Raw genomic sequence first — 12,211 nt, forward strand, 5'->3', positions numbered from 1 at the left:
AGTATACTAAACCAGTAATCTACCGATTCTGTACGAACTCCCATGTACAAAACAGCTTCAGACCTAAATGATTTAATGTCCTAAATGTTTGATGTTAAGCATGATAGCGAGAAAAAGCTTAGAAAATGTTTGAAACTATGTTTAAAGTTTGATAGAAGTCATTAAGTGCTCTCATTAACCAACACTGGAGAGGATATATTCTGAGTAATTTGCGCACCATTTTAAACAAGAGCTAGTTTCCTACACATTTCATGTTTACGACGTCGTATCTTCTGAACTATGTCTCGTGCAATGATATAATTTTGCAGATACACTCAGTGGCACATGCGGATACTGTGTGAAAAATGTGTTACGAATATAGTTAGTAGTAAGCAAGTAATAAATTAAAACGTCATGTCTCATGCGGCAGTTGTACTGCGTTAATAGCGAGAATGTAGTAAGTTTTTTTTTTTTTTCATCATTTCCTGAGAGGTATCAGCGAGAAAAGTTTCAAGAGGATTTGAAAATATGTGTAAAGTTTGTTGCAGGTCACTAATCAGTGCCCTCATTCTCAAATACTGGATGAATATAGTCTGGGTATTTGCGCGCTATTAGTTATGTTGCATCACAATACACATACACTTTCTAAGTGTGATACTAGTCTTACTGTGTTAAACCTTTAGCATAAGATTGTACCTCTAAATACACAGATTGGTTCAGCATTTTAAAACTTAAATTTAATCACATTCATCACATGAAATATTGAAAATCAAATGTTTGTTGCTCCTGGAAGTCGTCAGATAGGCACCCTGCAACTGGTATAATGCGCCATGAACCGGGTTAGCCTTTTCCCCGTTTCGCGGCCTGCAACTGTGTTACCAGCTGTCTGCCGCCCTCACTGCTCGTCGACTTAGCCCTGCTCTTTCTTGTGTGTTGCAGCCGTGAGCTCCCTGCGGCCGGGTCCCGACGGAGCCGGCTGCATCCTCGTCGAAGACGCCAAGATGGCCGCGCAGGACGAGGAACCTCGTGACGTGACGTCATCGCAGGCACCGACCGAGGGTGAGTGGCGCGCGGCATTATCTTACAAACAACCCGTACTCAGAGACGGCAACTATAAAATTTGCATACTTCCACGGTTTCGGCGAGACCGCCCTCTCTCTTTCTCATTTACATGCCGCTCTACTACCACCGGCTCCGACAATTGGAATTATAATTTTATAGTAATTACACCTCTCCAGCCACCCCGCGCCCTGCTTGAACTGCTGACGACTGCTATCAAATTCTGGCAAATTTTCTCCTCTTCTGAGCCCTTTGGAGAAATTGCCACTACTCTAGAGCTTTAGGCCGGAGATGATATGACTCGGTGAACCTTGCATCAGGCTAAATACTAAAGGAGGAATTTGAGCTCGGCTAAATTAGCTACAATACGCGTAAACGAGATTGTCACCCGAGCTTTCAAATAAACTGGAATGAGTAATTCAGTACTAACACAAGCTTTTGTGCCTGTAATGATTCACTGATCCGATAAAGAGTTATTCCTCGCTTTGCACTAAAATAAAATAGACTTCAAGAAGAACAGAGTAGCTGTTTAGTTTTATTCATAAATCATAATAAGTGGACGAGCTGCAAAATGGTGTAACTACTCGAGCTACAGGTTCCGTTTATTTGCAATAATCCATCTGTAACCCGCCTTCGAAGTAGCAGTCGCTAATGCACGGCTGTAAGTTAGCGCTCGCGCTGGAGATACAAGGTTTGAATCCTGCTAGTGTAGAAATTTTTACCGCCAGTATTTGGCCGCCAAGGGAAATAGAAAAGACGGCGTAAATTTCCCAATTACCAAATTTGGCGCCATTGTCCCGGATTAAATTGGTTCAAATGGCTCTGACAAGGGAACCTCCCCATCGCACCCCCTTCAGATATAGTTATAAGTTGGCACAGTGGATAGGCCTTGAAAAACTGAACACAGATCAATCGAGAAAACAGGAAGAAGTTGTGTGGAACTATGAAAAAAATTAGTAAAATATACAAATTGAGTAGTCCATGCGAAGATAGGCAACATCAAGGATACTAGGAGTCAAGGAGCGCCGTGGTCCCGTGGCTAGCGAGAGCAGCTACGGAACGAAAGGTCCTAGGTTCAAGTCTTCCCACGAGTGAAAAGTTTAATTTTTTATTTTCAGTTTATGTGACAAACTCTTATGTTTTCATCACTTTTTTGGGAGTGATTATCACATCCACAAGAAAATCCAAATCGGGCAAGGCAGAAGAATCTTTTTACCCATTCGCTAAGTGTACAAGTTAGGTGGGTCCACAACATATTCCTGTCATGTGACGCACATGCCTTCACCAGTGTCGTATAGAGTATATCAGACGTGTTTTCCCGTGGAGGAATCGGTTGACCTATGACCTTGCGATCAAATGTTTTCGGTTCCCATTGGAGAGGCACGTCCTGTCGTCTACTAATCGCACGGTTTTGCGGTGCGGTCGCAAAACACAGACACTAAATTTATTGCAGTGAACAGAGACATCAATGAACGAACGGACAGATCATAACTTTGCGAAAATAAAGAAAGTAAAATTTTCAGTTGAGGGAAGACTCGAACCAAGGACCTGTCGTTTTGTAGCTACTCACGCTAACCACAGGACCACGGCGCTCCTGAGCTCATGTTAGCCTTGATGTTGCCTGTCTTGCACCTAGACTACTCAGTTTCTATATTTTACTAATTTTTTTCACGGTTCCACAAAACTTCTTCCTGTTTTCTCGATTGATCCGTGTTCAGTTTTTCAAGGCCTATCCACTGTGCCAACTTATAACTAAATCTGAGGAGAGTGCGATGGGGAGAATCCCTTGTGAGCACTATGCGACTTAACTTCTGAGGTCATCAGTCACCTAGAACTTAGAACTAATTAAACCTAACTTACCTAAGGACATCACACACATCCATGCCCGAGGCAGGATTCGAACCTGCGACCGTAGCGATCGCTCGGTTCCAGACTGTAGCGCCCAGAACCGCACGGCCACTCTGGCCGGCTGTCCCGGATTAAATTCCAAGCCTCTCTGCAGTGTCTCATGAATGAGAGCACGTAACAGCCCATCCGTCGGACAGGGACGTTAAACTCATCATAAAACAACACCTCCTCCTCCTTCTCATCATCGTCATCAGCGATACAGTTCAGGAATAAGCTCCGTATACTCGCTTTAAACTCGCCCACAAGTACTGTGAAGTCATCTCTGAAATCTCCATCTCCGTGTGCCTATAGATTCGACTGGCGAGGTTCCGCCGCAGCCCGCTCGCCACCTTAGTCTGTAGTCGAGTGCAAGTGGATTCTACTCGCTCAGAAAGAAGAGTGAGTACACGAGTTCGCAAGTATAACCGCGGTGTCGCAGCATATCCGCTACATGCACAACCATTAAAAGGAATTTCCACCATTAAACTGTAAATTACTGTTCATTTATTTTACAGAATCGTGATTTCATGCGGGGCCCCTCCATCCGGAGGTTCTTTTCCTCCGCCGGGCATGGGTGTGTATGTTGATCTTAGCTTGAGTTAGTTTAAGTTAGTTTACGCAGTGTATAAGTCTAGGGACCGATGACCTCAGCAGTTTGGTCCCTTAGGAATTCACACACACATGATTTCAGCCCTATAGCTGTCCTCAAGTGCAAGTTTAAATTTCACAAAATGTCCTACCTACCTAAATGACAGAAACAAGTTATATACCAATACAACGACTGATCGGTTATCAGTGAATCTTCTTCTATTTGTACATATATTTATATAGATAAAAGTTTTTCGAAGACTGCAAGATGGGCCGACAAAACTTGTCGCTTGCCAGGTGAAGGATTTGCTTTGAGAAACTGATAAAGAATGCATCTCTAGACAATTTCAAAATATATGGCTTTCCAGATCCTTCAAACTAAATCCATGTTACTTCTGGTCGTGGGGATATCTGAAAGATCGTGTCTATCAGGGATGTATCCGGGATCTTCCTGATTTGAAAGATAGGATACGGAGACTCATTGCTCTGATAACACCGGATATCCTGCGAACAACTGTCGACCAGTTGCTGTGTCAGGAGATCATATTGAAACATGTTGTAACCTGCGACCATATCCTAAAAGATGTGCCAGAACCATCTGTCTCATGTGTTTGCTCGTTCCTCTCCTTTCCCGCACTCACACCAGATTCTGACTGCTTACAACACCATATTTTCACCTGGCGGCAAAAAGTGGAACTATTATTTTTTCCAGCATATTCCGCGAGCACGCCTTTTAATATACATACCTAACAAGGGAACATCCCCATCACACCCCCCTCAGATTTAGTTATAAGTTGGCACAGTGGAGAGGCCTTGAAAAACTGAACACAGATCAATCGAGAAAACAGGAAGAAGCTGTGTGGAACTATGAAAAAATAAGCAAAATATACAAACTGGGTCGTCCATGCGCAAGATAGGCAATATTAAGTATTAAGGGCAATCTGAGGCGAGGAGCGCCGTGGTCCCGTGGTTAGCGTGAACAGCTGCGGAACGAGAGGTCCTTGGTTCAAATCTGCCCGCGAATGAAAATTTTGCTTTCTTTATTTTCGCAAAGTTATGATCTGTCCGTTCGTTCATTGACGTCTCTGTTCACTGTAATAAGTTTAGTGTCTGTGTTTTGCGACCGCACCGCAAAACCGTGTGATTAGTTGACGAAAGGACGTGCCTCTCCAATGGGAACCGAAAACATTTGATCGCAAGGTCATAGGTCAACCGATTCCTCCACAGGAAAACACGTCTGATATTTTGTATACGACACTGGTGACAGCATGTGCGTCACATGACAGGAATATGTTGTCGACCCACCTAACTAGTACACTTGGCGAATGGGTGAAAAGATTATTCTACCTTGCCCGATTTAGGTTTTCTTGTGGATGTAATAATCACTCCAAAAAAAGTGATGAAAACATAAGAGTTTTTCACATAAACTGAAAATAAAAAGTTAAAATTTTCGATCGAGGAAAGATTTGAACTAAAGACCTCTCGTTATGCAGCTGGTCACACTTACCACGGGACCACGGCGCTCCTCGTCTCATACTGCCCTTAATATTGCCTATATTACACATGGACGACCCAGTTTGTATATATTGCTTATTTTTTCATAGTTCCACACAACTTCTTCCTGTTTTCTCGATTGATCTGTGTTCAGTTTTTCAAGGCCTATCCACTGTGCCAACTTATAACTAAATCTGAGGGGGGTGCGATGGGGATGTTCCCTTGTAAGATGTTTCAGCATCCTACGATGTATACATCCTGCACTGCAGCATTCGGAACGCCGTTAGTTTAATTATAACCACCGGGTTTAATCACGGAAAGCTGTCAACCTCTATCGTACTAAACTGATCGCCGCTAACTGTTTATTGGTTTTTGCACCAGAGAATCTTCAGTCACTCAGTGCACCCATTTCCTGAGCATTACAGGTGACGCCGTGAGAGAATACTGAGTCTTCATTCACTTCATTGTGGATAGCAGTCTCTGTCAGTACATTTTTTCTTGTATTCCTAGGACAGAGAGGACATTCCTATAGTCGTATGGTACGTTGGCATATTCAGTATGTGCCGTTACCCCGTGACACTAGCCTCACCCTGCTCTCTCGAATTCCTTGGGAAAAATGTTTACAGTGCATGTCGGTGAGCGACGATAAGTTGTAGGGAGTTGGAAAGACTGCGAGAAATGCATGCTTGAACATAAATACAGATTCTAGCGAAGACTGCAGGTTGCGCTGCTACGTTTGACCACAAACAGCACCTACGCAGTGTCCTCAACACGCCGCAAGTGTCAGTCATGGCCAGAACAATGTTCTGTGTGATTGTGAGTGCATTACGTCGGAGCTAAGTGAATTCGAATGTGGGGATTTGTTGTTGCTCGTATGGTGGGTGCTTCAGTAAGCAAGGTAGCCGAAGTGTTTACGGTCTCAGGGGGCACCGCAGCGAAGATTTATATCGCATACTGGGAAAGCGGAAAAACATCTCTGCTGTCACAACGCGGACGAATGTGTGTGCTGAGTGGTCGTTATGGACAGTCACTGAATAGTACTGTGCCAAAAAATAAGAGGACGACAGCTGAAAAAGTCCCTGCAGAACTTATTATCGTAATTGCGAATCCTGTCGGCACCAAAACAACATGGAATGAGCTCCACAAGCAGTGAACTGCAGGGCGAGCTGGAATTATTCCAAAACGCCTCATCAGTGATGCAAATGGTCGTATGAGGAAAGCATGATGTCGAAGCGATAAAACCTGGTCTGTGAAGCAATGGAAGAAAATAAATTGATCGGTTCAGTCTCGTTTCACACTCTTTCTAACTTCTGGCCGAGTTTACTTCTCAAAAGTAAAACATGCTGGGGTTCATTGCTGATTTTGGCGGCTCTATCGTGGTATTCCATTGGACCAATGGGTGCTGTGCAGAGTTGCATTACTGCCAAGGATTCTATGACCATAAGGCTGATCAGGTCCATCCCATGCCTCAATGTTCGTTCCCGAGTGTTTCCAAGGTGACAGAGCTTCTATTCACATTGCTCACATCGTCGTCGATCCGTTTTCCAAGCACAAGAATGAATTATGCATCTCCCCTCGGTACCAATCACCAGATCTCAATATTATTGATCCTTGGCTGCTTTGGAGAGAAGCCTGCGTGATTGCTATCCAGCTTCAACATCGTTACGTTAACTTGTCGCTATTTTTCAGAAAGAATGGTATAAGATTCTCTTGAAAACCAAACAGGGTCTGCATTTATCCATTTGGATACTTCTGGAAGCTGCTTTGAATGCCATAGGCTTCCCTACAGAGTATTAGGGATGACAATGTGGATTTCTTTTAGATATCCATATTTTTATTCACCCCCTACACGCTGTCATGAGACCCAGAAAATATTAGATACAGGCTCCCAAGTAGATGCTATTTTTCTTGACTTCCGGAAGGCGTACGATACAGTTCCGCACTGTCGCCTCATAAACAAAGTAGAGCCTACGGAATATCAGACCAGCTGTGTGGCTGGATTGAAGAGTTTTTAGCAAACAGAACACAGCATGTTGTTCTCAATGGAGAGACGTCTACAGACGTTAAAGTAACCCCTGGCGTGCCACAGGGGAGTGTTATGGGACCATTGCTTTTCACAATATATATAAATGACCTAGTACATGGTGTCGGAAGTTCCATGCGGCTTTTCGCGGATGATGCTGTAGTATACAGAAAAGTTGCAGCATTATAAAATTGTAGCGAAATGCAGGAAGATCTGCAGCGGATAGGCACTTGGTGCAGGGAGTGGCAACTGACCCTTAACATAGACAAATGTAATGTATTGCGAATGCATAGAAAGAAGGATCCTTTCTTGTATGATTGTATGATAGCGGAACAAACACTGGTAGCGGTTACTTCTGTAAAATATCTGGGACTATGCGTGCGGAACGATTTGAAGTGGAATGATCATATAAAATTAATTGTTGGTAAGGCGGGTACCAGGTTGAGATTCATTGGGAGAGTCCTTAGAAAATGTAGTCCATCAACAAAGGAGGTGGCTTACAAAACACTCGTTCGACCTATACTTGAGTATTGCTCATCAGTGTGCGATTCGTACCAGATCGGGTTGACGGAGAAGATAGAGAGGATCCAAAGAAGAGCGGCGCGTTTCGTCACAGGGTTATTTGGTAAGCGTGATAGCGTTACGGAGATGTTTAGCAAACTCAAGTAGCAGACTCTGCAAGAGAGGCGCTCTGCATCGCGGTGTAGCTTGCTGTCCAGGTTTCGAGAGGGTGCGTTTCTGGATGAGGTATCGAATATATTGCTTCCCCCTACTTATACCTCCCGAGGAGATCACGAATGTAAAATTAGAGAGATTCGAGCGCGCACGGAGGCTTTCCGGCAGTCGTTCTTCCCTCGAACCATACGCGACTGGAACAGGAAAGGGAGGTAATGACAGTGGCACGTAAAGTGCCCTCCGCCACACACCGTTGGATGGCTTGCGGAGTATAAATGTAGATGTAGATGTACGTGGTTCTCGGACATGCGCCGCGTGGGATTAGCCGAGCGGTCTGAGGCGCTGCAGTCATGGACTGTGCTGCTGGTCCCGGCGGAGGTTCGAGTCCTCCCTCGGGCATGGGTGTGCGTGTTTATCCTTAGGATAATTTAGGTTAAGTAGTGTGTAAGCTTAGGGACTGATAACCTTAGCAGTTAAGTCCTATAAGATTTAACACTTAAAAAAATTAAAGAAAATGTTCTCGGACATGCAGAGTAAGCATTCTGCCTCTATGTGACACCATCATGGTAGTGTTTATAGGGATCCCATAAGTGAACTGGTGGACTGATTTGCATGCCACATTTGTTCCGACATTTTACACAGAGGTTATCTCAGTGTGCCTTGATAATGACTAAAAGTCGTAATTAGCCAACAGCAGATAGATGTGAGAATTGTACAGCCCGTAACAAAAAATGTTTACGTTCGAAAATATATCGAGTGTAGTGGACCAGCTTCTTTTTCCGTATGATACCCGAAAACTGTTTCGCGAATCGGTAGCTCCATTCGTAATTGACTCTTGATTCTCGTAATGGTCACGTGATGGCTGACGAAGACGCGCGCCCGGACCGCAGACAAGGAGCACCGCATCGAACCGCGAAAGGGACGCACCCGCCGCGCAGAGTTCACGGCATTGCCCCAAGGACCGACCTCCTCAGTGAAACTTTTCGCTCCAACTTAGTCGCGCCACCGGTTATGCAAATTGTATTTGTGTTCCAGTGTTGTTTAAAGCCTTTTCTGGTTCCAGCACACGTCGCTTCGACTTCTTCTCCCCATTTCTCTTTCCTTATTTCTCTTTTTTTTTTCGCTTCTGCCGCAGCAAACTTTGCGATGGGATTTATAAAACAAAGTTTCCACGACGTCGTTTATTTTTTAATGCTGTAGGCGCCGCCGTTCGCGGCTGTTCATCCATAGAGATTTATGGACGGCCTTCAGGCGAAATCGCTGCTGTATCGCATCCGTCCTGCGTGCATTTAAACAGCGTATTCCCCCGATATTGTGTGTTCTCCTTTCCGCTCGACAAGAAAATCTAATGCAATACTCTCAAGTACAGCACCACTGTCATCCTTAGTAACTGTTGCTTTGTTATATTTCTTCAATGTAGCTTTGAATATTTCCATCTTCCCGCCTCCACCCCAACCGCCTTCCTACAAAGCCATCTGTTTATCTCAGTCAGCTGTTCTTTTGAACCTTCGTTACTTTCGACGAGAAAAGCTACGTCGTTGGCATACGCTAGCATTAACATTTATTCCCCCTGCGCTCTTTTCGGACTTTTTTTTATTTCCTTACCGACTCCTTTGACATACTGCTCTTTCGATTCCTTAAAAATGGAACTGTCTTTCTTCGCTTTTCTGTCTCTCTTACTACGATAGTTTTTTTTTGTCGATTTGTCGATATCTGCGTGCACACTCTGCAAACCACTAGGAAGTGAAACTTCCTGGCAGATTAAAACTGCGTGCTGGACTGGAAAGCGAACATGGAATCTTTACTCTTCGCGGGCAACTGCTCTACCAACTGAGCTATCGAGGCCCCCGTGATTCTGTTTCTGCCAGTACCTCTTCTGCTGACTCCCAAAATGCATGACAGACGATAATTCCCATTTACCACGTATTAGTGTTTCTTCGCGTTCCATTAGCATATGCTGTGCGGGAAGACTCAAACGTCTCTGAGCACTATTGGACTTAACATATGAGGTCATCAGTCCCCTAGACTCGGAACTACTTAAACCTAACTAACCAAAGGATATCACACACATCCATGCACGAGGCAGGATTCGAACCTGTGACCGTAGCAGCAGCGCGGTTCCGGACTGAAGCGCCTAGAACCGCTCGGCAACAGAGGCCGGCTGTGCGTGAAGAATTCCTGCTTAAAATGCGATTTTGCACTCTGCTACAGTAGCGAATACATACTTTGCGGAAAAACCAAAAGCAAAGCATTAAGCTTCGTCTTTAAGGTAAGATATCAGTGTTCAAAAAGGCTTCGGACTGTGCACCGGTCTATCCCGGGATGTTATTTAGGTAAAATCGATAGATCGAGCATGATGGTTCGTTTCATTTTCCAGCGAGATCTGTATTCAGTCCCGAGAAGTCATTTGTATACGGCCCCCAGGAGTCATTGTGATACGGCAGAAACCAAGTAGGTACCATGTTTCGACTGATAACACTTACACTCCCACGTTTGCTGCTGACGGCGATAGATATTAGCGCACATGTGATTCAGCGTTCAGAGGCTCTTTGTTTTCCATATTTTCAGAGATGGTAGTAAGTCAAGTAACATGGGCCTTGAAGTGCATACCTTAAGAGCTATGAGCACTTGTTCATTTTCGCTACTATGAAATACATTCTTCTATTGACGAAGTGCTCAGAGCTCTAGGATACACATTTTAGAGCTGTGTTTACTAGATAATTTTTTCTTGGTTTGGCCCATACTATCTCCTCCCAAAATATGGAAAACAAAGAGCTTGCAGTGGAAGAGATTTGTTTCACAGTAAAGAAGACTCTTCATATCTCTGGCAGGTGGCCCAGTGGTTAGCACTTTGGACTCGCATTCGGAAGAACGACGGTTCAAACCCGCGTCCGGCCATCCAGGTTTAGGTTTTCCGTGATTTCCCTAAATCTGTCTAGGATGGTTCCTTTGAAAGGTCACGGCTGATTTTCTTCCCCATCCTTAACACAATCCGAGCTATTTCTCCGTCTCTAATGATCTCGATGCCAACGGGACGTTAAACCAAATCTGTTTTCCTTCTTCCTTATCTTTTAAGGTGTGCAATTTAGAGTCCACGTTTACCATACTTCTTTGCATCGTATGATCGTTCCTCTCACATCCTTGAATATTGACCATTCCTCCTGAGACACCCCATATAACGAGAGTCAAAGTCATGTCACCACTCAAATTGGATTTATGTGTATCAATTAATGATTGTGCAATCATGTACGAGTTTCAACTTTAGCACAGCATAGATTCTATGTTAAACATGATGGCGAACACGTTGAGGCCACTAAGTAAATTAAAAATTATGGCAACTTTCATTTAAATGCACATTTCATGACCAGGAACACATCTTCGATTTGACTGAAAATATAATTTTGATTCGCCCTTTACATTCCCACCAACATAAACAGTTCTGAACACTTTTTGTATTTAAGGTAAAAAAATCAGCAATTTTTATTTAATGAGCTATGTTTACTGTTGCGGTTTCAGCTGCGTTGATCTTCGCAACGTACCATATCTTTCCATACCCAGCGAGAGGCAGAGCAGGGAATCTGTCCTCACTACACCCCTCCTCCCCCTCTAATCACACCAGAAAATCGAGCTCACGTCATGCCCCACCGCAAAGGCAATTCAGTATGGCTTTGAAGAAAGATACAACATGCAGAGGATATTTACTAGTGGCGGAGGTATTCATCGCGGTATCTCAAAACCATGTTGTCATTCACTGCAAAATTAACATGACTTGCCTCATTTCCCACCCACTTCTCGCCCAAACGCCTATATCAGATCTTTGGTACGCCACTGCGTGTCACAAATAAAGCGTGATAGGCATACGGTAAAGATCAACGCCAGAATTACTTACTGTGTAGTACCGTGCGAAGTAAATTTGTACTGAAAAACTTGTAATAATTCATCTGTTAGGACTGACGGAGTAAGTCTATGATAGTAGCAAGCATAATTTTACTATTTACTTTAGAGGGGGGTTGGATTGTTTTGGGAGAGGAGACCAATCAGCGAGGTCATCGGTCTCATCGGATTAGGGAAGGATGGGGAAGGAAGTCAACCGTGCCCTTTCAAAGGAATCATCCCGGCGTTGCCTGGAGCGGTTTAGGAAAATCACGGAAAATCTAAATCAGGATGGCCGACCGCGGGATTGAACCGTCGTCCTCCCGAATGCGAGTCCAGCGTGCTAGCCACTGCGCCACCTCGCTCGGTTTTACTGTAGAAATGACAATATTTTTCGCCCGGTGGACGCACAGTGCTAGGTATTTGCATAGACGACATCGATTCGGTAGTAAATACTAGACAATTTTACATTGATATTAGACATTCATATGTAAATAAGGCTACATGGTGACCATTTAAAAGTTTTTTTATACAGATGTAAATTAGTTATTCATCAGTAACCTACCTTCCTTGTCCACCTACAGATTCTTTAAAGAATCGAACTTCCACGTGCAAAACAGGGAATAGAGGTAG

At 44.0% G+C, this 12,211-nt stretch overlaps 1 protein-coding gene across 1 annotated transcript in view; it reads left to right on the forward strand.

The window, feature by feature from the left end:
* The window catches only part of LOC124788660 (teneurin-a-like), a 167,503-nt gene that overhangs the window by 99,483 nt on the left and 55,809 nt on the right, over positions 1–12,211 (forward strand). Inside the window, exon 2 of the mRNA XM_047255936.1 lies at positions 919–1,038. Coding sequence (XP_047111892.1) covers positions 919–1,038 — 120 coding nt within the window. The remainder of the gene's footprint in view (positions 1–918; positions 1,039–12,211) is intronic.

The sequence above is a fragment of the Schistocerca piceifrons genome, chromosome 3 (assembly GCF_021461385.2).
Source record: "Schistocerca piceifrons isolate TAMUIC-IGC-003096 chromosome 3, iqSchPice1.1, whole genome shotgun sequence".
NCBI lineage: Eukaryota > Metazoa > Arthropoda > Insecta > Orthoptera > Acrididae > Schistocerca > Schistocerca piceifrons.